The sequence below is a fragment of the Trachurus trachurus genome (assembly GCF_905171665.1).
Source record: "Trachurus trachurus genome assembly, chromosome: 8".
NCBI lineage: Eukaryota > Metazoa > Chordata > Actinopteri > Carangiformes > Carangidae > Trachurus > Trachurus trachurus.
In genome coordinates, this window is record NC_139905.1 from 4,299,657 (window position 1) to 4,327,500 (window position 27,844).

Here is a 27,844-nt window from a genome sequence, read left to right on the forward strand (position 1 = left end):
GACAGTTGGTATCCATTTGCAACCATCATATGGACATGCACTGCTACGCGGAGACCCCCCGTAACTCAGAGAAGCCACGGAGGACTCTGAAACTTCTCCCAGCCCTTAGTCCACATGAGGGTGAGTAGATAATGAAATTTGAAATTTGAATTTTGGGTGAACTATCCCTTTAAGCAAATGCGAGCAGATAACAGACAGGCAGCAGAGACCTGGACCTGGACCTGGACCTGAGCCGAGCTGAGCGGTGTTGAGTTTCAGTGCAAGGGGAGATTCCTGCACGGAGCGGCAGCCCGGTGCAGGTCGTCTTACATGGAGGGAGGAGGCCGGGTCAGGATGCAGCTTTAAAGGAGTAGTTCACCAAAAAATGAAATTCAAGTCATTATTGACTCCCCCTCATGCTGATGAATACTCCAGAGTAGTTTTTTATTCCTCAAAGTGCATCTGGAGACCCGGGAGGTCGGTTCCTAGTCCAACCAAAACTTTATATGAGAGTAATAGGGCCCAACACAAAAACATCCATAAAACTACACAAAAACCATTTAATATTCCTCCACACTGCTCGTCCACTGCAATCCAAGTGTCCTGAAGGGAGATAGTCCAGAGTTTACTGGAAACAACCTCATTTAGGACATTTTTACAGCCTAAACAGTCCTGGATTGAACTTGTGAACGCGAGAGTGCACACCAGGCAAATTCAATACAGGACTGTTTAGGCTGTAAAAATGTCCTAAATGATGCCATTTCATTTGAATTTTTCTTAAAAAAAAAAAAAAAAAGAGCTTATGGACTGGTTAAAGTGTATGTGTGCAGTTCAACTATACGTTGTACACATTTACTTTAACCAGTTAAAGGTCCATTGTGTAAAATGGGGGTAAAACCGTGACGTCCAGCGGTCAGATTCTAGATTGCAGCGCTCACTCGCTTGCACTCACACTACATGCTCTCTGATTGGCTGGATTTACCGTTCTGGCTGCCGTACAAACATGGCGAGCAAGACCCTATATATAAAAGAATAATTATAAGGCTACGAAAACCAAACAAATTTTGTTTTATAGCGATTATACACTTATACAAATATATTCATGGATAGAATATTCAGATTTTACCGATTAACCTTGTTAATTATTACACACTGGACCTTTAACCAGGTAAAACTGTCCAATCAATGATTGTTTATCTTCATGTGTGGGGATTTAGAAAATCTTTCTGTGAGAACCACTGCTCTAGAGATCCTGACCTCTGACCTCTGGTTTCTCCTCTGTGTTTCAGGAGGAACTCACCGGTTCTGATGGAATCTGACTTTGCAGAAGAGAAACAGTCGACGGCCAATCAGCTTCCACTTCCTGCTGCGTCCGTCTGAGAGAGAGAGAACAGAGAGAGCGAGGGAGCGAGGGAGGAGAGGGGGGAGAGGGGGAGAGGGAGAACATGGACGCCGTGGAGAACCCGGCGCTGGAGCCGCGGTCGGAGCGCATCGCCCGCTACAAGGCCGAGAGGCGGCGGGAGCTGGCCGAGCGCTACGGCAACACGGAGGAGCTGCCGCCGTCCAAGTGGGGGAGGAGGGACGGGAGGGAGGCGCTCGACCCCACGGTCACCATGACGACGGCCCACAGGGGGACCTCTGACGACCCCGGAGAGAGAGTGAACGGCCGGACGGGAGGAGGAGTCAGCAACGGACTTGAGGGAGAGACGGCCGAGTCCGGCTACCTGGGCAGGTGAGAGATGACGTCACTGAGAGAACAGGAAGTGACTGAGTCGACTTTAAACTGTGTTTTTTTTCTTTTTTCCCTTTAACTTCATAAACATTTACAGTCAAGTTGTGACGCTGCGTTCGAGACAACTCGGAACTCAGAATCTCACAGTTGAAAACTGGACCGGGACAAACTTTGCATTCAAAGTGCTTCACGTAGCAAAGGCTTTAAAGGAGCATTATCGCAAATACAGCAGTGTTTTCTGAGTGTTTGTTGTGGTTGAAAGAATTGCCCCCATGGGTTAGCGTTGTTGCTATCCCTAGCGCTGGGTAGCCATGGTGTAACTCTGGTTTGCCTGCAGCAATTTTAGTCGTGTTTTTTGCTCCAACCAACACTGGGTGACCATCAGGACGACGATTTAGGGGTCAAAAATGACCGGAATTCCCCTTTAAGTAAATATTGTATATTTCACAATGTTTGACAACAATGTATTTTTTGTATTTTTTTTATCGATTTTTACTTAAAGTTTAGAAAAACTTGATTCTAAATGTACTTTAGCCGTGTTTTGTTTTACTTAGCGGCTATCAGGACTTTTGGAAAGTGAAGTGTTTTCACACTACATTTCCCATGAGCCTCAGCGTGCACGGTGAAATTCTTGGACCGGTGCAAGACAAACGAAAGTGAAAACATTTGCCAAGAATGTTTTCATTGATCAAGAATGAAAGTCGGAGGTTGGAAGATGATCAGATACCGTCGTAGTTCCCACCATAAACAATGCCAACTAGCGATCTGGTGGCGTTATTCCCGAAACTAGGAAATGCTGGGCGAGTCAACCACTAAATAATAATAACAAAACAATATATTTATCTAAAATGGACCCATTAACAAGTGAGTAACACACTGTGATGTTCATCTGGAGTTAAACACCTCGACATGTTTCCACATGTTTGAGGGCAAATTTCTGTAGAAAACAGTGAAAACTAAACAAAAGGAGTTGTTATGTAAGTTAAACCATAAGTAAATATTGTATGTTTCATAACGTTTTAATGTATTTTGGCTTTAAAAAATGCATTTAAATCGATGTTTTACTATTGGTGGTTCTGTGCGGGCGCAGATTGTTTTGTAACGTCAGATAAACTGATTCTCGGACTTTCTCAAACTTTCCCAAGTGGGAGGAGTTCAACTCAACATGAGGCGGCGTTGGATTGCACTTTTTTCAAGTTCAGAAAAACCGAAGTTTCGAGTTGTCTAAAACGCAGCATCAGCATGCAGACTAGAGTGGATGGATGTCACCATGGAAACAATGGCTCCCCCAGTCTGTAGTCACTGACCTGACTCCAGATCTGAGTCAAATTGGAGGTAAATTTCAAAATAAAAGCGCAAGAAGAAGTTTAAATAACCTGATGAAACTCATTAATTTGAGTTTTTATTTTATTTTATTTTATTTTATCTGACTGTAGAAACTTTGAGACTTTACACAGTGAATCAGCAGCGTTTGTTTTCAACAGCAGCATCTGGACTTCACCAGCTGCTCCAGTTAAAGTTCGCTCTGACTTCACGCTGCCGTCGCAGAGTAGAACCGTCCACTTTTTATAAGTTGGTTCAAGGTTTATTTTATTTTTCCTCTGTGAGCGCGTCCCCCTCCCTCACCTCCCCCCTCCCCCCTCCCCCTCCAGGCCGGGAGCGGCCCCCGGTGGGCTGGACGCGGCCCCCGGTGGGCTGGAGGCCCCGCAGCTCCACACTCGGGTGTCGGTGGGTCAGCTGAGAAACGTCCTGCTGCAGCAGACGGGGAGCGGAGCTCAGCCACACTCAGTGTAGGACACAGCTGCATGAGAGTGATCAAAGTCCTAATAGGACATATAGCTACTATATACTATATATATAATATGCATTATAGAATATACAATAATACAAAATACAGTATAGAATATACTATATACAATATACAGTATAGAATATACTATATACAATATACAGTATAGAATATACTATATACAATAATACAAAATACAGTATAGAATATACAATAATACAATATACAATATAGAATATACTATATACAGTATAGAATATACCAACAACAATATACAATATGCATTCTAGAATATACAATACTCTATATACAATAATACAAAATATACTATAGAATATACAATATACTGTATACAGTATAGAATATATTATATACAATATACATTATAGATTATACAATATACTATACAATATACAATATGCATTATCTAATATACAATATACAATATACAATATGCATTATAGAATATATACAATAATACAAAATACACTATGGAATATACAATATACTGTATACAGTATGCAGTATAGAATATAGAATATACTACAATATACATTATAGAATATACTATATACAATATACAGCATAGTATATACAATATACGATATACAATATACATGATAGAATATAACGTCTAACTATAACTAACGTCTCTGGAGTGATCAGAGAGATTGTTACTGAGAGTCAGAGAAGGCCTTCATCTCAACCTCTCCTCCTCCTCCTCCTCCTCTTCCTCCTCCTCCTCCTCCTCCTCCTCCTCCTCTTCCTCTCTCCTCCTCCTCTCTCCTCTCTCTCTGGACACCAGCGGTCCAGACCCGGCTCGGACCACCTGCTCTCTGGACTTGGCGGTGAAGCCGGGCTCTGAGGGCGGGCGGCGACGCACCCGTCGTTACCTCCCCAGCGGCGGCGGCGGCGGCGGCTCTGGTGGCGGCCGCAAGACGAGCGAGCGCTTCAGGACGCAGCCGATCACAGCCAATGAGATGGAGGAGAGCAGCGGGTAGGGGCGTGGCCTAACCTCACACGCTGTGTGCCGTGAAGTTTACTGTTGTTGTTGTGTTTGTGACAAAATAACGCACAAGATTTTTACGTTAAAGTTCAGAAATACTTGATTCTAAAAGTGTTTTGGTCGCGTTTTGCTTTATTCCACAACATTAACTGAAGAGATTCTGTCCCTGAACGCACCGCGATGTTATGGAGTTAAACACTTTTAAACACAGTTTCTGTAGAAAACAGTTAAAATGAAACGAGTCATAAGTAAATATCATAACCTTTTATGTATTTTGGCTTTTAAATGCATTCAAATCGATGTTTTACTATCTCTCGACACGCCGCCACAAGTTTGACGGCAAATTTCTGTAGAAAACAGTTGAAACAAAATGACAAAACACAGTATAGAATATACAATATACTATGTACAGTATAGAATATACTATATGCAATATACTGTATACAATATATGCATTATAGAATATACAATAATACAATATACAGTATAGAATATACAATAATACAAAATATAGTATAGAATATAGGGCAAATTTCTGTAGAAAACAGTTAAAACGAAACGAGTCATAAGTAAATATCATAACGTTTTATGTATTTTGGCTTTTAAATGCATTGAAATCGATGTTTTACTATCTCTCGACACGCCGCCACAAGTTCGACGGCAAATTTCTGTAGAAAACAGTTAAAACAAAATGAGTCGTTATGTAATTAAACATTAGAAACATGAAACTGAAGCTTCTAAGACACGGACAGGAGACACGATAAAGTGAGGGACCGGTCTTTTGACTTTAGAAGTTGTGCAGACAGCTTTAGTGGGTTTGACAAGAAGCTGAGTTTGTTTGGTTTATTACAACGTCAATATCACATGATATCACACTCTAGCCTGGTCCCTCACTTTATTGTGTCCCCCAGAAACAGAAACACTTCCTGTTGTGTTCGGAGTTGTTTTTTGCACAAGATTTCTTACTTTCAGTTCAGAATTACTTGATTTTAAAAGTGTTGTAGTGGAATTTGTAGCACCTCAGTGTCTCTGTGTGATGAACCTTCAGGGCCACCGTAATCACACCTTCAAAATAAAAGTAGAAAAAGTTACATTTGTCTTTTAGATGTCGGTCTCCCCTCCAGTCTTGTGTCTTGTAGTCTGTGCTGTAACTTTGCATGAAGCCGGAGAGGGAGGTGCAGCTGCAGCAGGTTTTGCATGAGCTGCGTTCAAAACATGCAAATGTTCACAGTACGCGGTGTGTCGACTGTGCAGCCGCTCGTCGAGAGCTCGGTGCACGATCGGAGGATTAAAGTCCACGTCAACTGTCTCACCTGGTGACCTCATCTCTGCTTCTCTCTCCTCCTCCTTTAGGCTGCTGGACGCTGAGGAAGAGGAGAACTGTAAAGGTAACTACTGCTACTGTCATTATTATGCTTAGAGACAACTCTGCTCTGCTGCTGTGTCATACAGGATGTAATGACGTAACCAGGACGACAACGATGACAGGAGGAAAACTTGTGTCTCTGTCTCACATGATTCAGTGAATTGAGTGGAAACACAAACGTCAGGTCTGATATTGGTCGTGTGACACCAGTTGTTCGTCCATAAACTGGTTTTAATGGCCGAGCAGATAAATCAGATTGTATTTTTAGGCTCCACGCTGCTGAATCTCCGCGGCGATGACAGATCGTGACAGATCGACCACGTGAGCGGAGTCGCGGCTCGAGCTGCCAGGAAAAGACTCAACACGGGAGAATTTAAAAAGCTCTGAAACGACGTCTAAACTCAGATGACAGAGACGTTTACTGTGGTTTAGAGTTTCCTCTCACACAGTCGATGGTTTTATAGAAACACACAGTGATGAGTTTTGTTTTCTAGTGAGTTAGTTTAGTGTGTGTGTGTGTGTGTGTGTGTGTGTGTGTGTTTATTATAGATTATCGACCAAAGCATTCACAGCATTCAGGTATCAATAAACAAGTCAATATCAGCAGCTTCAGCAGGAAGCAGCACCTCTTAGGTGGTTAAAAATGAATGTTCACAATTATCACAGTGGGAAAAAAATAGATTATTATTGAAATACAGAAGTAAATAATAAACATGCAAGTAAAGTAAAAATGCTACATATACTAATAATAATAATTAGCATTTAGCCGCTGACTCATCAAATGCACAATCCAACAACTCCACAACGCTCTGGTGGACGAGTTGTGACCTGCACATTCACCACGCCGAGCGTTGTGGAGTTGTTGGATTGTGTATTTGATGAGTTTGATGAGGGAAACCAAGAAATCCCATAATGAGCCGCCGTAGCGTAGCTCTGAGCAGCTCACGGCTCTGCTCCGCCGTTCTAAAAATAGCTTGCACCGACAATTAAAGGTAACAAACCTACTGCTATGACTATAGCTATTATGGCAATGGGCCAATATGCCAAAATGTTGAGCTATCCCTTTAAGATTTTTTTTTTTACAGTGCACAAAAAGCAAACAGATTATTGTGTTGAGTTTAATTCCATCTTATTCTACATTTTTACTGCAAATCAATATCAGCAGTTAGCTTGATGACTAATAATCGGTATCGATCGATCCCAGGTTATCAGAGGTCAGAGGTCAGGTGTGTTTATTATAACAATTTATTCTATTAATATGAGACAGAGAAGTTTAAACTACAGTAGAAGTGTGAAGTGGATTCAAACTGCTGCAGTTTTATTTGTGCTCATTTATTTTTAAATGTGTGTGACAGGATGATGATTGATGTGTGTCTCTCTCCTGCAGCCGACGTGAAAACGGACGACAGAGCCAAGATGAGCGTCGCAGCCAAGATGTCTTTGTTCAAAGTGAGTGTGTGTGTGTGTGTGTGTGTGTGTGTGCTGAAACAGGATCTCACCTGTTCACCCTCCTCACTGAGCCTCAGCACCTGCTGCTCACACACTGACAGCAGGATGAGTAAAGGTGGACCGGTCCTGGTCCTGGTCCTGGTCCTGGTCTAACCAGGTCCAGATCAGTGCGTCAGTGCGACCTCAGACTCATCATGAACTCAGATGTACAACTGGTTCTGAACGCATCATGGCAGCAGCAGCTGGATGTAGTCGTGGAGATGATCTGCTGAGGTTCCAGTTTACATGACTTTGAACGCAGCACAGTTGTTGGTCTGAGTGTTGATCACTCACAACCATATCGTGAAATGAGAAAATAAGAGAAAAAAAGCAAAACAGAAGAAGAAATTCTGGACTGTCGACTCGAATGTCCTCGCCACAGTGTGTGCACGTGTGTGCAGCCGACACATCTGCAGCAGCTGAAGCAGATGAATGTCGATCCGAAACCTCAATTTTTTTTTTCAAGTTTCAATAAGACTCAAAGTTTCTAAGATGTGCTTTTATTTTCAAATTCTCCCGGCTCACCTGAGTGATGAGAACCTGCTGCAGCTTTAGATTCATCAGCAAACACACAGGAACTTCCTGTCGAGGATCATAGTTTAAATGATGTTTGTGATTGGATCCCTGAGTCGCTCTGTGACATCATCAAACATCCCATCATAGATCATTGGATCAACTCTACAGCTGCTCCCGGAGCAGGGAGCTGTTCCTGATAGAGCGAGTAGCGTATTGAACAGAGACTCAGCTGATCAGTTAAAGAGACTCTGACTCAGTGACACCATGTTGATCTGAGGAGGTGGAGGAGGAGGAGGAGTCACTGGAGGTTTCTTCACCTCCTCCTTTTCTTCCTCTCCCTCGACCTCCTTCCCCCTTCTTCCTTCCTCCACCTCCTCTCTCCTTCTTCTTCCTCCTCCTCTCTTCTCCTCCCCCTCCTTCTCCTCTCCTCCTCCCCTCTCCTCTCTCCTCCACCTCCTCTCTCTTGTCCTCCTCCTCTCTCTCTCCTCCTCTTCCTCTTCTTCCTCCTCCACCTCTCTCTTCCTCCCCCTCCACCTCCTTCTTTCTTCCTCCTCATCTCTCTCTCCTCCTCCTCTTCTTTCTTCTTCCTTCCCCTCTCCCTCTCTCTCCTCCTCCTTCTCCTCTCCTCCTCCTCCTCCTCTCTCTCCTCCTCCTCTTCTTTCTTCTTCCTTCCCCTCTTCCTCTCTCTCCTCCTCCTTCTCCTCTCCTCCTCCTCCTCCTCTCTCTCCTCCTCCTCTTCTTTCTTCTTCCTTCCCCTCTTCCTCTCTCTCTCTCCTCCTCCTCTCTCCTCCTCCTCCTCCTCCTCCTCCTCCTCCTCCTCCTCCTCTCTGTTATAATTAGCTGCTGCTCTGTGGAGGAAACTGAATCTGTCTCTGCAGCTCTGGTTTCACTGTGACCTGTCGGGGCCAACACACACACACACACACACACACACACACACACACACACACACACACACACACACACACACACACACACACACACACACACACACACACACACACACACACACACACACACTGCACCTTACAGAGAGCTGCTTTATTCAGTCCTCCCCACCTCCTCCATACAAATAGAACAGGAGAGTTTTCGCTGCCATGTTTGTGGCTCCTCTGACTTATTTAGCAGCAGCAGGAGGAGGAGGAGGAGGAGGAGGAGGAGGAGGAGGAGGTGATGGAGGCGACCATGTGACCTGTTGGGCTCCATTTGTGTGTTAGGTTTAGGTTTATTTATTTGAGCTAATTACAACAAAACAGATTTATATGGCTAACAAAATAAACATAGAGAAAAAAAGGAGATAAAGTGCGTACAGTAGGCTACATAATCAACGTTATATGAGCAAAATGAGCAAAAATGAGCAGATAGAGAACAAATAGAGACAATGGAAATAAGGTACAAAAAATTCATAGATTGAAATCATAAAAAAGACAGAGTAAGGACGTGGGATATGGAGAGAAGGGGAAATTCAAGAAAAGTTAAAGGGATACGGCAAAAAAAATGTTTTTTCGTGTCTTGCCTCACTCCCGAGTCCATGACAAGCAGATAGACACCATCCTTTCGACTGTGCGTGCAGTAACAAGGGAGATAGGCTACGGGCAGAGCTGGCGCACCGCTAATTAGCTTAGCTCAAACACTGGAAGTGTATGGGTAGTGTTAGCCTGCCTCCACCTAAAGTCATCAGAGAAACTCTTCGGAGGGGGTTGGGTGAGGGTTCAAGCAAAGACGGTTTATTTTGGTTCAAGCTAGCTACAACGAGGGTAGGTTAGCTTCCTATTTCAAAGTAAAAGCACTTCTGTATGTAAAGGGTAACGGGTGTTTTATTTTGTGAAAGTAACCGGAAGTGCGTTGGTCACAACGGCTAGCTTGAGTAGTCCGAACAAAATTGTAAACAGCTGGTATTTAGACAAATTAACAACACACTGCTGATCTAAACGGCTACTTTCTCGCCTAAAAATGTTTGAAATGTCGATACAGAGTTTAGAGCTAAAATGAAATCAGCTTCTGACTGCTGATTTCGGCTCAGGTAGGAGGCAGGCTAACACTACCCATACACTTCCAGTGTTTGAGCTAAGCTAATTAGCGACTTTAGGTGGAGGCAGGCTAACACTACCTATACACTTCCAGTGTTTGAGCTATGCTAATTACGTTTAGCTAATATGGCTCTATCTCCCTTGTTACTGCACACACAGACGAAAGGATGGTGTCTATCTGCTGGTCATGGACTCGGGAGTGGGGCAAGACACGAAAAATAAAATGTCGGCGTATCCCTTTAAGATGTATTTTTAGCTGCTTTTTAAAGAGTGAATAGGAAGATATGGATCTTAGCGAAGGAGGAAGTCAATTCCACAACATAGGACCTCTATATAAAACATGTTAAACTGATGGTGTGATGTGCGGGTAAAGGGTAAATGTACTAACACTAACCCCCCCCCCCCGACAGGAGCTGGAGAAGTCGGCCACCCCCGAGGCCTCGTCCTTCCTGAAGCCGCGGTCGGGCAGCGTGTGTCATGAGCGCAGGGCTCGCCGTGGCAACGACCACCGCTTCCTCACCCAGCCAATCACCTGCGAGGAAATGGTGGCTATCAGGTGCACACACACACACACACACACACACACACACACACATGAACAGCCCTACAAGCTAAACTTAGCTCACATCTTATTTAGACATCCCATAGTTTTTTTCTTCTTGTCACTGAACACTATGAAGCCTTAGTTGATCATTATTAAATAGTTAATTAATCATTCTTCCTACATTGATACCAGTTATTCTGTAGTTTATAAACATATTTATAAATATTTAACTCTGGATTAGTAAACTAATCAATAATGTGTTTAATGGTTTTGCGTTTTCACATTTAATAATTTATAAATCAAGTATTATATCAATAACAAACCAGTTAATTAGGAGACATCAGTGTTTCATTAGATCATTTATAAAGTGTCAGTAAATTATTAATAAACTGCACTGATACAGGCAAATGAGTGAGTTCATAATGTTTTATTATAGATGAGCTTATTAAACATTTATAACTGTGTTTATATATTACATACTAATTAGTATCAGTGTAGGAAGAATGCTTTATAAATTAGCATTTATTAATCCTTAACTAATGTTTCATAATGTGTCATGTGTCACTCATATATTTTCATAATGTCATGTATTTATTTTTATGTAGTTCACTGTTGATAGTGTAGCCAGTATTATGTCATATTATATTATATTATTATCCTATCTTATCTTATATTACATTACGGTATATAAATTTGGGGCAGACAGGTCAGAAAAAAATCTTCTTTTATCTTCACTGAGCTTCATGTTGTTGCGTTTGTTGACAGTAAGTAAAACAGAGTACTTCCTGCCTTGCCTTTTCTAAACGTTGACATGTCATGTGACTAGGGATGTCATGATTATAGATTTTCTTGGTACAATGATTATTGTCAGAGAAATCAAGAAATTCCAGTATTAATGATTATCACGATTATTATGCATTAATTCATTTCAAATATAGTCAAAATATAATTACATTACTAATTATGCACACAAAATATTTAAAGAATCTATTAATATAGGACCAATTGTTAATCCCCCAGGGGAAACGTTAAAGTCATTCATGTCATCTATACCAAATGTTTAAGTTTAATTTAATCATTCTTTTTTATTACAAATGACACACTAACATTTAAATTCCTACAAATTCATTGTTACATTAGGTACATTGACATTAACGTAATTTAACCCAGTATCTGTGCATTTACCTTTACTTTTTGCATTTCCTCCTTTAGCTGCTACTTTTTTGCAATGTTTTACAAGCTGACGAGCCGTCATTTATTTAATACGTTGTTTGGAGGGAATAAATCTTCCTTTTACAAAACTTTATCACTCGGACATGTCGGACATATCTGCCGATATGGTTCCAGCATAATCTTTTTTTTGTAAAGTGACGGTATTGAAGTATTATTATATTGTGAAAACAAGTAGTCGTGACCTCCCTACATGTGACCTCTGTCCTCCCTCAGCGCCCCGAAACCGGCTCTCCCAGTGGAGTCCCAGTGCGGCCAGGCGGAGTCGGAGGAAGACGCCGACGAGAGCAGCAAACTAAGCATGAGCGAGAAACTGGCGATGTTCAACAACCTGTCTCTGCCGGGGAGGCCGGGGGCCGCGCAGCCCGACGGACCCCCGGAGAGGAGGAGGCAGAAGGGGGGCCGGTACCGCACACAGCCCATCACCGTGGAGGAGGTCAACCTGGTGAGTCTAAAACAACTCTGTCTGGTAACGTTGTGTTATTATCTCATATCGTGGTGAATGTGCAGGTCACAACTTGTCCACCAGAGCGTTGTGGAGTTGTTGGATTGTGTATTTGATGAGTTTGATGAGGGAAACCAAGAAATCCCATAATGAGCCTCCGTAGCGTAGCTCTGAGCAGCTCACGGCTCTGCTCCGCCGTTCTAAAAATAGCTTGCACCGACAATTAAAGGTAACGAACCTACTGCTATGACTATAGGGATTATGGCAATAGGCCAATTTGCCAAAATGTTGAATATCCCTTTAAAGCAGTGCTTAAGAACTTTCAATTTTGGTTGAGTTTGGCCCAAAGCGGTAGTGTTTTGCCTGAAGGAAGACTCCATTTCCCATGAGCACCAGCGCTGTAAACATCCTGATCTCCCGGTGCATGGAAATTAACAGAAGGCGTCCAAACTAAGTTTCTGTTACCAGCGGATCATTTCTCAGTAAACACACATACACAATCCGACAGAAAGGTGCCACATTGCCTGCTCCCTCCTCGTCGTGACTCGCGAAAGTGAAAGTGAAACTTAAGTGAGAGCCGGTGTCCTACCATGCTCCTCAAAGCTGCTTAGTGCCAGTGAAGGAGATACAGACAGACCATAATGATACAGACCCCCTCAGGCCATGACAGAGGTGTCATTCAACCTGTTGTAAGTCGATGTACCATCACAAAAGTTATGAAAATAGTATATGAAGGTTGAAAAGTTCCTTAGTGTTGGTTTGAGTTTCTAACATGTTGTTGTGTTTTTGGTCTCAGCTGCAGAAAGGGCCCGTTCAGCTTCCTGCCTTCTGTTTGTCCGCTCACCTGTCCGACAGACAGCAGGCCTCGTCTGTCAACCTCAAGCCCAGCGAGGTCCGGCTCTCTCAGCCAAGACCTGACGCCGACGCCGGGCCCGGTCCCGGTCCTGGTCCTGGTCCTGGTCCCGGTCCTGGTCCTGGTCCTGGTCCCGGTCCTGGTCCTGAGCCCGGCCTGAGGGGAATCCTGAAGAAGAGCCGGTCTGGAGGTCCAGAGTGGAGCCAGACGATGGACGACACTCAGACGGACGACGATGCGGCGCCGCACAGCCACGAACACAACGGGGGGGAGGCGGTGGCCCCGGGGGGGAGGGGGAGGGGGGAGGAGACAGAGAGGGAGGAGGAGGTGGTCGTCGTGGCGCCGCCGCGGAGAGAGAGGGGGTCGACCGGCGCCCCCTGGAGGCAGAGGCAGCGCGGCAGCAGGAGGGAAACCATCGCCTGTCCACCAATCAGAGGCTGGACGGAGCAGGAGGCCACGCCCCCTCAGGACCAGGAGGACGTGGCTCTGTAAGTGACGATCTACTCAGAGGAGATTCACACATCCATCTAACTAAGGTCTGTGGCTAATAAATACGTGTGTGTGTTGTGTCTAAAAGGCGTCAGCAGGACGAGGATGGGAGCGCGAGGACGAGCAGTGAAGACGCCACAGCCACAGGACGCGTTCAGGTGTCTCTGGGAAGAGAGCAGGAGAAGGTGAGACAAAGTCAGTGAAGGCAAGACGACCGAGGTGACTCCGCCCCCTTTAGGAGACCAGCAGACCGTGACTCCGCCCCCTTTAGGAGACCATGACTCCGCCCCCTTTAGGAGACCAGCAGACTATGACTCCGCCCCCTTTAGTTAGTTAGTTAGTTAGTTAGTCTTTATATTCTCCCTTGGGAGAAATTCGTCTTGGACAGACCAGAGACTCCAGGCGCCATAAACACATATACACAAACAATCATCATCTTTAGGAGACCATGACTCCGCCCCCTTTAGGAGGCCAGCAGACCATGACTCCGCCCCCTTTAGGAGACCAGCAGACTATGACTCCGCCCCCTTTAGGTGACTAGCAGGCTATGACCCCGCCCCCTTTAGGAGACCGGCGGACTGTGACTCCGCCCCCTTTAGGAGACCAGCAGACCATGACTCCGCCCTCTTTAGGAGACCACCGGACCATGACTCCGCCCCCTTTACTATGGACTATGGGTGAATTCCAATTCCCCCCTTGGCCCTACCCCTTCGTTTTGCGCGGTCACGTGAAGTGGTGGTGTCCAGATTCTGGTTCAGACGAGGGTTCGGGGGAAGTGGTCGGGCTATCTGGCCCTTCAAACGGAGATGTTTCAGAGGCACACTTCAAACCGAGGGGTATGACAAGTTTCCCAGAATGCATCTCACGGCAACCGGCAGCTGTTTTATTTCTCGCTGTAGCGCTGTTATTACGTCACTTTGTCAAGTTTTAATATTTTTTAATGCGAGAAATTAACTGTTTAGATCCCCAATGTGCGGTCGGTTTATCCAAATGACGGCTGTTTTAGACGTTTGCTCCGATGTTTTTCGGAGAAGTGAAGCTCCACCTGTGGAGCAGATCAACGGCTCGTCACAGAGACACCATCCGTCCGGAGAGCTCGTCAGCCGGCCAACCTCCGTCGTCATCCTGGGAGAAAAGATGATCGCTAATTAACTTACACGCAGGTTTTTAGAGGTTTACCGCCGGCTGGTTACATTCTTTTTAGGAGATAAATGCTGGTCTCATTGATGAAATGTAACAATTGTGCCAGTCGCATTAGTTTGTTTGAATTAAAAGTGAAGGTTCATGTGTGTAGCCTATTGGATAGAGGAGCAGCAGTTTGGACTCTTAAATGCAACGTCTCATGTTGAGGGACAGAGTTCAAACTCACAGGCTGATTAAGTCCACAAATAAAACTTTGAGGTCACAGAGTTCACCCCCCGCCCCTCCTCTTTAGTTAGATGTGGGTTCCTCTCATACCATTGAAACCAGAGACACTGAGGCCGGCTGTCGCTTAGCAACTGTGATGTGTTCAATGGTCCTGGGATCAGACAGACATGAGGTGACACCTGTGTTTATGAGTCTGACAGTCTCACAGAGAGATGAGGAATGAAAACACACACTGCTGACTCATAGTAACACCATGAGTGTGTGTATTTTAACTCATTGAGTGCCAAAACGTAATTTTTTTTTAAAACTACGAAAATAAACACTCTAACACGCCTTATGTGTGAATTTGGGAACTCTATGATGAACAGAACTGAAATAGATGACGATCAGAAACTCATGAAAACTCACGATCTGGACATTTTTTATCATATCTTGGCTTTTGATGGTTGCAGCATTGGGTTGAATCAGTGGAATAAAACAGCCCATATCTTTAAATCTACTGTTACGGCTTGGTACCACTAGTTAGCAAACACATTCAATAATAGATCAACAATATTTATCTTACACAAGTCCTTTGACCCAGAAATGTAAGTGTCAGAAGAGCGACAGGCACAAACAGCGCATATTTCATCATAAAAGACGCTAGCTATATCTCTAGAAAACAATCAGGGATTTTGATGAAAACTGGCCACTGTTTAGTTTGTCCCCATTTGAAGCAGAAAGTTTCATCTTTCAAACGAGCCATAGTATGTGTCCATAGCTATAATATAGAATACGCTATGACTCGACAAGAATCGTCTAATGGTCTAAATTGCTGGCACCAGGATTAAAGGTATACGCCAACATTTTTTTTTCGTTTCTTGCCTCACTCCCGAGTCCATGACCAGCAGATAGACACCATCCTTTCGACTGTGCGTGCAGTAACAAGGGAGATAGAGCCGTATAGGTAGTGTTAACCTGCCTCCTACCCGAGCCGAAATCAGCAGGCAGAAGCTGATTTCATTTTAGCTCTAAACTCTGTAAATATATCACTTTATCGACATTTCAAACATTTTTAGGCAAGAAAGTAGCCGTTTAGATCAGCAGTGTGTCGTTAATTTGTCTTAATACCAGCTGTTTACAATTTTGTTTGGACTACTCAAGCTAGCCGTTGTGACCGACGCACTTCCGGTTACTTTCACAAAATAAAACACCCGTTGCCCTTTACATACAGAAAACCATGACGATAGAATTTGTGCTTTTACTTTGAAATAGGAAGCTAACCTACCCTCGATGTAGCTAGCTTGAACCAAAATAAACCGTCTTTGCTTGAACCCTCCGTTTTGACCGATCTCGTCCCGTTACCGGCATTTGACGGCTCAAGATGCCTTACCGGAGAGTTTTGTCAGCTCTGAGACGAAGATCGGCCCGCCGGTTTCCGTTTAGAGTTGCTGAAGAGTTTCTCTGTTGACTTTAGGTGGAGGCAGGCTAACACTACCCATACACTTCCAGCGTTTGAGCTAAGCTAATTACGGGCGATACGGCTCTAACTCCCTTGTTACTGCACGCACAGTCGAAAGGATGGTGTCTATCTGCTGGTCATGGACTCGGGAGTTGGCGTGTCCCTTTAAAGCTAGTGGCACTCAATGAGTTAATTCATTTCTATTAACATTTTCTTTTTTTTCTTTTCTGTTTTCCTGCAGGAGGAGGCAGAGACGCTCCCCTCTCAGTGCTGGGTAAGTCATATTAATAATAATAATATTAATGAATAATAACTGATCCATCACACGGTCATTTAGACTAATAATTAAAAGGCTTCAGCTCCTTCAGTCTCCTAACTCCCCCATCCTCCCCCCTCCACTCCCGACCCCCGACCCCCCCACCACCTCTCTCTCCCAGGAACCCGTCTTTGCTTCTGTCTATTCTAGTTCTACGCCTCAATATGTCATGTGTTTCAACCAGGTAAACAGTGCGAGCCGTACACAACACGTCACACACACACTCACCGCTGCCTGCTGGTTTTGCTGTGTGTGTGTGTTTTGAATGCAGTGATTCAGGACGATGATGTGACTGACCCACATCTGCAGCTCCACATCTGGATCTTTTGAGTCTTTTAACAACCAGGAGATAAAGAATCAAAGACTAGAAGTTTCAACATGAACCTGAACATTTAGTTTTCTTTATTTATGAGGACGCAGCACTGAGCATTTTCAACATGATGCACAAATTTATTCAAAAAAAGAAGCATCTATTTTAATTTTGTTCATTTATATCCATGAGTAACCTGACAGATGCTTAGGTTGTAGGTTTCATAGATTCACAATATATGGATAATAATGATCAAAGTACAGTAATAATCTTTATTTGTATAACAACTGTTATAAATAAAGACCAGTGGTTTACATTCAAGAGCACTAATGTGAAGGTACAACAGTGTTAAAAGATATAAAAAAAAGAGGAGGAATAAGAGATAAAACATGAATATGAGGTATAATTAGTTAAACGCAAATAAATATAAATAAATAACTAAAATAAATAGAAAAATACAGTAATATATTGAATATTGCACATCGGCCTAAATTAAAATATCACAGTAGCAAGACGGATAAAGAATAAAAAACGTTCAGATTAACTCTTTGTGTTGATTTGGTGCCTGAATGAATCCTGAGTTTCACCGGTCTGTGCATCATGTGTGAAGAACTCACCTGTCTCCCCTGCCTCACCTGTCTCACCTCCTTCACCCCGTCTCACCCCGTCCCACCTGTCTCACCCCCGTCTCACCCGTTTCATCTCATCCTCAGACTAATCTGTCCTTCGAGGCTCAGGAGGTTTCGTCTCCCACCAAGAGCCCGACGCTGCCTCAGTGGAGACACAAGGTCTGAGTCCTCGTTAATGTGTTGGAATCCAGAGTGTGTGTGTGTGTGTGTGTGTGTGTGTGTGTGTGTGTGTGTGTGTGTGTGTGTGTGTGTGTGTTGACCGGTGTGTGTGTTTGTGGTCGTGCAGGTGAAGGACGGAGGAGCTGAAGAATTTGAGTCACAGCAGGAGAGCGGACACCTGGTGAAGAGAGGTGGGAAACATCATCATCATCATCATCATCATCATCATCATCATCATCATCACTCTGCTTTAGTGTCAGAATAATCTCTGAGTCAGATCATTAGAGACCAGTAAAGACCAGTAAAAACCAGTAAAGGCCAGTTAAAACCAGTTAAGACCAATAATAACCAGGAAAGACCAGTAGAAACCAGTAAAAACAAATACAAAATCAGGAAAGACCAGTAGAAACCAGTAAAAAAAACAACTAGTAAAGACCAGTAGAAACCAGTAAAAAACTAGTAAAGGCCAGTAGAAACCAGTAAAGACCAGTAGAAAACTAGTAAAGGCCAGTAGAAACCAGTAAAGACCATTAGAAACCAGAAAAGACCAGTAGAAACCTGTAAAAAACCAGTAAAGACCAGTAGTAACCAGTAAAAAACTAGTAAAGGCCAGTAGAAACCAGTAGAATACTAATAAAGGCCAGTAGAAACCAGTAAAGACCAGTAGAAACCAGTAAAGACCAGTAAAGACCATTAAAAACCAGAAAAGACCAGTAGAAACCCATAAAAAACTAGTAAAGGCCAGTAGAAACCAGTTTAAAAAAAACAGTAGAAACCAGTGGAAACCAGTAAAGACTCAAGACACCTGTTGTTAAACCCGTCTCAGGTGATTTGATCAGTGGTCAGTGAACGCAGCTGAGATGCATTCAGGGCCCGTCACAAATCTGATCACTGATGTTCAGATACAGAGGTGGAGCTGAACCGAGTTCCTTCAGCTGCTCAGTGGAGACACGTCTTAAACCTGATCACTGTGATCGATCACTGAACACACAGCTCTGATCAGGTCTGATCTGGGCCACTTTATTCTATTCTATTCTATTCTATTCTTTATTTATGAACGGTTTCTCTTTTGTTTTTATGTTTCTTTGTATTTATTTACATTTTATATAAACTGGTGTTGCGTTCACTTCCCAGAGAGCGACGGCACCGAGACGTCTGACACCAGGAGACTGACTGACGCTCCAGGAGACGAAGGTCAGAGCCTCATCATCATCATCATCATCATCATCACATCATCATTACATCATCACCACTGTGTTGACTTGAGGTCCTGACTGTGTGTCGTGTCGTGTCGTGTCGTGTCGTGTCGTGTTGTCGTGTCGACAGCGACCCCGCCCCTGCAGCCTCACCTGGAGCTTGAAGGAGAGACGCCACCTCCTCCCGAGGTGAAGGAGGAGGAGGTGAAGGAGGAGGAGGAGACGCCCACAGACGAGTCCAGGACGTTGGATGGAGGTGAAGGTTTCCACGGTGACCAGTCGTCCCCCTCCGCCTGCGCCGCGCCCCCACCCTGTGTAGACGCCGTCGCCACGGAGACCGAGCAGGACCTGGACGTCGTCTGTCAGACCAACGCCCCCATGTGAGCCGCCATTCACACACTCACTGGTTTAATCATCATCATAATAATAATAATATAATTTAAAAAAGTTTTTATTTTACTGTATATAATATAATCTTATCAGCTGTAGTGAATATAACTGATAACAGATCAATTATGCAAATAGATTTATGATAATTTGATTCTCACATCTTTATTTATAACGACAGGAAACACAAAAACGATTACAAAGATCCTGAAAGTAACTTTAACTTTAATTTAACTTCAGTTTCTGTCAGAAGAAGGAAGGAAATATTTATTTATTTAAAACAGTTTATTGAACAATGTCAGATGTTGAATATTAAAGATAATATTCATATGAGCCAAATACATGAACAAGGTGTAATAGGTATTTAGTACTTTTTATAGTTGCTGAAGCAGAAAAACAAATGAGTCGATCAATAAGATGATTAATTAACTTTATTTATTTATTAATTGATAAAGATGTGAACATGAACACTGATTCAAAACATGCAACTTTTATCCTCTCACTTTAAAACATCATCACAAATTATTTTAAAACAACATTTGTCCAGTGTGGAGCCCTCTGCTGGTGACTCCGCCCACTGCAGCTTCACTTTATTTTATTTAGGACAAGAGACTTTTATTTATCCCAGGAAACAACAGACAAGAGTAAATAATCAAATATGTTTTTTTAAAAAGAGACAGACTATACAGTTATGTACTATATATATATATATATATATATATATATGGAATAAAAACAGAATAAGAAAAAAGGAAACATTAGAGTGGAGATACAACTGTTTAAATCAGAGTTAAAAACTAATAATAATACTACAACATGTTCAGTGTTAGGAGCCAGATTTAAATATATAGCATAATGATAAAACACTTATTCATAACAACCAAGTGCATCGTCATGGAGATGGAGCTGGTACTGATGGATGTGTGTGTGTGTGTGTGTGTGTGTGTGTGTGTGTGCAGGCTGTCCTCGGCCGTAGCGGAGCACCGGCGCTCCGTGCGTCCGTCCCGTAGGACTCAGGGCTCCAGGAACCCTCTGAGAGCTCTGGCTGCTAGAGACGACGTGAGACAAGAGCTGATGGAGAGAGGGAGGGAGGAGGAGAGCAGCCACCACCACCACCACCACAGTGAGGAGGACCAGGCTTTCTTTCTTTCTTTCTTTCTTTCTTTCTTTCTTTCTTTCTTTCTTTCTTTCTTTCTTTCTTTCTTTCTTTTTCTTTCTTTCTTCCTCTTCTCCTTCCTCCTCCTCTTCTTCTTCTTTTTGATTGATTGTTTTTATTTCATATGAATGACAGACATACTGTAGCCTACATACTGTAGCTACATACGAAAAGGATAGGTAAGAAGCCAAGGCTTATGAGGAACCCCCCCCCTTGCAACTGTTACATTAACATCAACCATGGTGTAGAGACAAGATCACTAGGCTACTTGCATATAATATAAGACAAATTTGAAACATGGTTAAGTAAGCAAATCAGATGGTGAAAATGGGTTGCTCTTGCAGAATTCATACATCATTCATACCTCACAATTTATGAGAAATAAGGAATAGCTTACTATAACTTATTAAAGCAATTTCATAAACAAAGAAAAACAACAAATAGGAATTCATTTCAACAATGTCTATAATAACTTAGAATACAGTAAGTTTGACATGAAAACATTCGCCTTCACGCGATCATGTTCAAATCAAAACACACGAAGCCTCAAAGCCACGTGACTACATCAAAACCTTCATACTCAGAAATACAAAAAACCTTCAAAGACCCTTAGCCTGCCCCTTCTTCTTCCTTCTCTTCTTCTCTTTCTTCTTCTCCCTCCTCCTTTTCCTTCATCCTCTTCTACATCCTCCTTGTTCTCTGTCCACCTTGTTGTCCCTCCTTCTCTTCCTCTTCTTCTTATCATCCTCCTCCTCATCTTTCTTCTCCTTCTCCTCCATTCTTCTCCTCCTCCTCTTCCTTCTTATTTTTCTTTTCTTCTTCTCCTCCTCCTTTTTCCTCCTCTTCTTCTTCTTCTTCTCCTCCTCCTTTTTCCTCCTCTTCTTCTTCTTCTTCTCCATCCTCCTTTTCCTCCTTCCTTTTCTTCCTTCTCCTCTTCCTTATTCTTATTCCTTTGCTTCTTATTCTTCTTCCTCCTCCTTATTCTCCCTACCCCTTCCTTCTTCCTTTTATTTCTCCTCCTCCATCATCTTCTCCTCCTCCTCCTTCCTTCTCTTCTTCTTCTTCCCCTTCTTCTCCTCCTCCTCTTCCTTCTTCTCCCTCCTCCTTCTTTTTCCTCCTCTTCTTCCTCTTCTTCCTAGGAATTCCTTCTTCTTATACATGAAAAATCACAATTTGCTCCTAAATTCCTCCTAAATTTCTCTAAATTGTTGCTCAGCAGCTTTTTTTTAATTCTTATTTCTCACTTGTTTCTCTCCAGAGTCTCAGAACTCAGATTCTCATCCCGTCAGACCAGACGACGTCTCGGTGACCTCGTCCCGTCCGGCCTTCAGCAGCCTGATGCTCATCCAGGTCAAAGGTCAGAGGACGTTCCTGCTGTGTGTGTGTGTGTGTGTGTGTGTGTGTGTGTCTAAGGGGCTGTCCCATTCCTCGACCACTTGGCTCAGTGCGCTTGGTTACGCACACACTTTGGTGACGTTTTGCCGGCGGAACGTATATTTACATATAGTGTGCAAGCATGTATTAAGTGGCCAAGCGTGTGGGGGGAGATTTAAAAGCAATCGGGACAAACTTGACTAGTGCAGCCTGTGCCATTGCGCACAGTAACACAACTACGACACACACACACACATGCACTCACACACACACACACACACAGCACAGCAACAGTTTTAATAACCAGTGCTGCTGGATCACAGTCTCATCTACTCCTAACGTGTCTCTATGCGCAAGATTCAGATCATAAACATGTAAGCCCAACTCTGTAAGTAAATAAAACAAACAAGAAAAACGAAAAAATAAAAACATGAACAGAGCATGATGAATATAAAATATGACATTAAAAAGTCATAATTATGAGATAGAAAGTTAATTTCATTTTATTGAGATTAATTCAATCGCATTTCCTAAACGGACTTGTGGCTCTCGGTGACGGCGGACTTCACCGTGGTGCATTGTGGGATTTATACTTGGCCAAATACCGCTCGGATGCGGTCTTACCTTAAGTGTGGGTAAAGTGCAAATCAAGCGCGCTGCACTTTCAGTCGTTGGAGAAACGGGACACACTTGCGCACTGACACTAAGAACATGAACGCACACGCCAAGTGCCCCAAGTGTGTAAGTGTGATCGAGTGTGCATATTGGGACAGGCCCCAAGTGTCTAACCCGGCCCTGTGCTGTGACAGGTAGGCGTCATGTGCAGGTGCGCCTGGTGGAGCCGGCCGTGCGCTCGCTCAACAGCGGCGACTGCTTCCTGCTGGTGGCGCCGCAGCACTGCTTCCTGTGGAGCGGAGAGTTCGCCAGCGAGCCGGAGAGAGCCAAGGTACCGAGTCGACGTCCAATCACAGCGCAGAGAGTTTAAAAAAAAAAACACTTTACAGTAACACACACAGTAATCATCATACACAGAATGATCCTGTACTTTACTTTTAAACCTGCTACACGTTCATATTTTACAGTTCACAGGATAGTTCACCCAAAATTCAAATTTCACTCATTATCTACTCACCCTCATGTGGACTAAGGACTGGGAGAAGTTTCAGAGTCCTCCGTGGCTTCTCTGAGTTACAGGGGGTCTCGGCGTAGCAGTGCATGTCCATATGTCGGTTGCAAATGGATACCAACTGTCTTGGTAACAGAAAGACACACCAAAAAACATCCAGATACCTCCATTCTGCTCGTATGTAATGTCCCTCTTGTATTGAAGCCCCAACATGAGAAATTGTCCCGAAAAAAATTAAATAAGTCTATATTTCAAGCTTGTTTTGTAGCGGAAGCTTCTCAAAGCTTCAGCTACAAAAGTTAAAAAGTGAACTCTATCCACCGCCAAAAGCGTTTTGATGACTCTGAAAGTTCTCCAAAACCTTCCTTGGCATGACGGTGAGTAGAAAATTGGTGAATTATCGATTTTTGGGTGAAGTATCCATTTAATTGTATATTAATCCGCTGTTGGAAACTGTTATTTCTCATATTGAGTGAAACGCTGCAGGTTTTTACAGCTGCGTTAGAGAATAAACCACGACAGGTGGATTAGATGATGTCAGGTCAGGTGTTAGAGCATGTTACCATAGAAACCTGACCTACAGGTGTGTGTGTGTGTGTGTGTGTGTGTGTGTGTGTGTGTGTGTGTGTGTGTGTGTGTGTGTGTGTGTGTGTGTGTGTGTGTTGTGTTGTGTTGTGTTGTGTGTCAGGCCCTGGAGCTGGCCTCCTTCATCCAGAGCCGTGGGGACCTGGGCTGCGCGGCGACCCGGCTGCAGCAGCTGGACGAGGGGCTGAACTCTGACGGCAGCGAGGCCTCGGCCTTCTGGAGCCTCCTGGGAGGACGGGCGCTCTACAGAGGTCAGAGGTCGCCATGACAACAGCAGGATGATGTCACTCTCTGGGGTTATTTATCACTCTGTGTTTCCTCTTTCCTCCTCCTCATCCTCTCCTTCTTGTTCTCCTCTTCCTCCTCCTCCTCCTCTTCTTCCTCCACCTCCTCCTCCTCTTCTTCCTCCTCTTTCTTCTCTTCCTCTTCCTCCACCTCCCCTTTCTCCTCTTCTTCCTCCTCCTCCTCCTCCTCCCTCTCCACCATCTCTTGCTCCTCCTGATCCTCTTCCTCCTTCTCATCCTCTCTTCTCTTCCTTCTCCTTCCTCTCCTTCTCGTTCGCCTTCCTCCTCTTCCTCCTCCTGATCCTCTTCCTTCCTTCTCTTCCTCCTCCTCCTCTTTCTCTTCCTCCTCCGTCCTCCTCTCTACGTCCTCCCCATCCTCTCTTCTCTTCCTCCTCTCTCTTCTTCCTCCGTTTCCTCCTTCTCCTCTTCACTTCCTCCTCATCCTCTCCTTCTCGTTCTCTTCCTCCACCTCTTTCTCCTCTTCCTCCTCTTTCTCCTCCTTCTCTTCCTCCCCCTCCTCTTACTCCTCCTCCACCTCCCCTTTTTCTTCTCCTCTTCCTCCTCCTCTAACCTCCTCTTTCTCCTCCTCCTCTTCTTCTTCCTTTCCGTCATTCTCGTCTTTCTCTTCCTTCTCCTTCCTCTCCTCTTCTCTACATCCTCCCCATCCTCTCTCCTCTTCCTGATCCTCTTTCTCCTCTTCATCCTCTCTTCACCTCCTCCTCTCCCTCCTTTCTCATCTTCCCCCCCCCTCCTCTTCCTCCCTCCTCCCCCCCTCCTCCCCCTCCTCCTCCTCCTCTTCCTCCTCCCCCTCCTCTTTTTCCTCCTTCTCTTCCTCATCCTCTCCTCCTCCTCCTCCCCCTCCTCCCCCTCCTCCTCTTTCTCCCCTCCTCCTCCTCTTTTTCCTCCTTCTCTTCCTCATCCTCTCCTCCTCCTCCTCCCCCTCCTCTTCCTCCTCCCCCCCTCCTCCTCCTCCTCCTCCTCCTCCTCCTCCCCCCCCTCCCCCTCCTCCTCCTCTCTTCCTCCTCCTCCTCCTCCTCTTCCTCCTCCTCCTCTGCCTCCTCCTCCTCCTCCTCCTCCTCCTCCTCCTCCCCCCCCTCCCCCCCCCCCCCCCTCTAGGAGCGGGCGCCCCGGAGGAGGATGAGTTCTTTGAGCGCGGTGTGGTGGAGTCTAACTGTGTTTACCGGCTGGTGGAGAACAGGCTGGTTCCTGAGGAACGGGCCTGGGCCTCCATCCCCTCCACCGCCCTGCTCCAATCCACCGAGGTCAGAACACGTTTTTACTTTTTACTTTTTTACTTCTTTTTAATAATGGATCCTCATCAGCTCTTTCCTAACGACGTGGCTGCTCTTCTTCTTCCTGGGGTTCAACACAAATCATGAAACACACAACAATAGACACAAGTTCACCTGTTAAAGATGAAACTCAGATACATCATATACTGTAGATAAATAATAACTCAACAGTATTTTAAGGGATAGTTCAACATTTTGGCAAATTGGCCCATTGCCATAATCCCTATAGTCATAGCAGTAGGTTCGTTACCTTTAATTGTCGGTGCAAGCTATTTTTAGAACGGCGGAGCAGAGCCGTGAGCTGCTCAGAGCTACGCTACGGAGGCTCATTATGGGATTTCTTGGTTTCCCTCATCAAACTCATCAAATACACAATCCAACAACTCCAAAAACAGTTGTTTTAGAGGTAAATTCATGTAAAACCGCTGATGCATGTTGCCTTCAGGGCCAGTTTTTCATCAACAGTCTCTGCATTTCCCTCTAAAACAACTCTGTCTGGTAACGTTCTGTTATTATCTCATAGCGTGGTGAATGTGCAGGTCACAACTTGTCCACCGGCCTTTACGAAGAGTCCACTGGTGAGTCTGTAGCTCACTCAGAAGCGAGGAAGTCCTGCCTTAAAATCCAGTGTCCAACAGGAGACTCCTGCCCCATCACACGATGAGAGAGAGAGAGTATTCAAGGCGGTTGACGCTCTGTTGCCTTGTATGATCGTGATTATCTGAAAAAATCTGCCGTAAATGCAATAAATAATGCTGTATTATCATTTACTCATTTAAGACCGAGACATGAGCCTCATATGGAAGAAAGAGAAAGTTTGTTCACTGCAGGAAACAAGTAAAAAAAAGCCTGTGATGTGTCTTACAGACAGAAACTGTTTTCATGCCAGCCGAGCGAGGCAATTCTGTAAATAATGTAAATAATATATTGTATCATAGTTAGAGCTCTTATTCTTTTTCCACTGATCGACAAGACCTCAAAGAACAGTTATATAGTTCAAGTTCAAATTCAAGTTCACTTTTATTTATATAGCACAGTTAAAAAGACCTGTAACGGTCGTCCAAAGTGCTTCACAGAGCAGAGACAAAAACAAAAAGAATGCATGTACAAGAAACAAGAAAACATGCATATCATCACACATACTCACACACAAATGCATGTACTGTAGCACATGCACAATCATATACAAACATATGCGCATACATACACATACGCATACGTGCACGGCTACAGTAGTCATAAACAACAGTGCAAGATTATGTTAAAAATGCACATAGATATTTTGAACAAAACTAGGCAGGATTAGAAGTCCCTGTGGATCCGAAGGCCAAGGAGAAAAGATGTGTTTTTAAAGCACACTTAAACATATAACATATATATAAATATAGAGTCTAAAAAGAAGTTTATAATAATTTTCTGTGTGTTATCAACAAATGTGTGTTCAGTTTTTTGGTTTCCTTGTCTTTTCTGATCATATATCTTCTTCTGCATTCACATGACGCCACTACAGGATGAATATTCTTAAAGCCCAGGTTGTCCTGAAGAAAAGAAAGGATGTCAATTAACTTGACTGAGTTTTTACAAGGATTAATACACAAAGAGACCAGGAGAGAGAAATAAAATACAGAAGAAAAAGCCCCAGACTCTGAAGGGTTAACAGTGTTTTGTTCTGGTTCTGTTTGTTTCTGTTTTCTGTTTCATAGATGTTTTCACCTCGAGTCGTAGTACAAACCTTCCTGCTGCTGCTTTGTGTGTGGTTTCAAACAGACGTAGGATCAGACTGCACAGCTGCTGAATAATGCATGTGTCTCCATGTGTGTGTGTGTGTGTGTGTGTGTGTGTGTGTGTGTGTGTGTGTGTGTGTGTGTGTGTGTGCAGGCGTTGGTGTTTGATTTCGGCAGCGAGGTGTACCTGTGGCTGGGCCGGGACGTGGCCCCCGGCAGCACAAGCGTGGCGCTGCAGCTGACTCACCAGGTGTGGGCCGGCGCCTACGACTACAGCAACTGTCGGGTCAACCCGCTGGACCCCACGCAGAGCGACGGCAGCGTGCAGCTGTGAGTCAGACACACACACACAACACAACACACAACACACAACACACGACTTCCACATCAGGAGGCGCCGTTAAACTCCCAGCATGCCGTTCTGCAGAGTCCATTACACACGGACAGATGTTGTTGTTGTGGAGTTGGAACTTAATTTATCCACTTTTACTTCACTGCACTTTAAAAAACAAATCTGGTAACACTTTACAATACGGGTCCCTTAATTAACGCTGTTTAGTACATAATTAAGCATTAATTAACAGTTTAAAAATGCATTAACAATCATTATTATGTATTACTTTTTTTTTTCTTTTTTTTTTTAAGTATATTTTTTGGCTTTTCATGCCGTTATTCGATAGGACAGTTGAGAGTGTGACAGGAAATGGGAGGCAGAGATGGGGGGAATGACATGCAGGATAGGGCCGTCCGACGCGGGACTCGAACCGGGGCCGCCTGCAGCGAGGACTATAGCCTCAACACATGGGGCGGGTGCTCTACCAACTGAGCTAAACACCGCCCCTATTATGTATTACTTAGCATTAGGAAACACATTAATTAATGTAGCCTATTAGTAAGCAGTTAATTAATGTTTACTACTCAAAGTTAGTTCATAAATTATAAAGCATAATGATGTGATTAGTTATCATTATGTATGCATTACTCAGCATTAATTATACATATTAATGCTTAATAATGTGTTAACTAATGT

At 43.9% G+C, this 27,844-nt stretch overlaps 1 protein-coding gene across 1 annotated transcript in view; it reads left to right on the forward strand.

Moving 5' to 3' along the window:
- Positions 1–1,424: 1,424 nt before the first annotated feature.
- Positions 1,425–27,844, forward strand: part of svilc (supervillin c) — a gene marked incomplete at its 5' end in the record, with an annotated part of 39,761 nt that continues 13,341 nt past the window's right edge. Inside the window, 21 exons of the mRNA XM_083976956.1 lie at positions 1,425–1,711; positions 3,364–3,501; positions 4,306–4,497; positions 5,860–5,894; positions 7,260–7,321; positions 10,317–10,462; positions 11,897–12,125; positions 12,922–13,466; positions 13,556–13,652; positions 16,518–16,550; positions 16,714–16,776; positions 17,616–17,690; positions 17,818–17,881; positions 18,825–18,884; positions 19,017–19,266; positions 20,233–20,380; positions 21,690–21,786; positions 22,613–22,749; positions 23,618–23,765; positions 24,915–25,060; positions 26,969–27,144. Coding sequence (XP_083833082.1) covers positions 1,425–1,711; positions 3,364–3,501; positions 4,306–4,497; positions 5,860–5,894; positions 7,260–7,321; positions 10,317–10,462; positions 11,897–12,125; positions 12,922–13,466; positions 13,556–13,652; positions 16,518–16,550; positions 16,714–16,776; positions 17,616–17,690; positions 17,818–17,881; positions 18,825–18,884; positions 19,017–19,266; positions 20,233–20,380; positions 21,690–21,786; positions 22,613–22,749; positions 23,618–23,765; positions 24,915–25,060; positions 26,969–27,144 — 3,128 coding nt within the window. The remainder of the gene's footprint in view (positions 1,712–3,363; positions 3,502–4,305; positions 4,498–5,859; positions 5,895–7,259; positions 7,322–10,316; positions 10,463–11,896; positions 12,126–12,921; positions 13,467–13,555; positions 13,653–16,517; positions 16,551–16,713; positions 16,777–17,615; positions 17,691–17,817; positions 17,882–18,824; positions 18,885–19,016; positions 19,267–20,232; positions 20,381–21,689; positions 21,787–22,612; positions 22,750–23,617; positions 23,766–24,914; positions 25,061–26,968; positions 27,145–27,844) is intronic.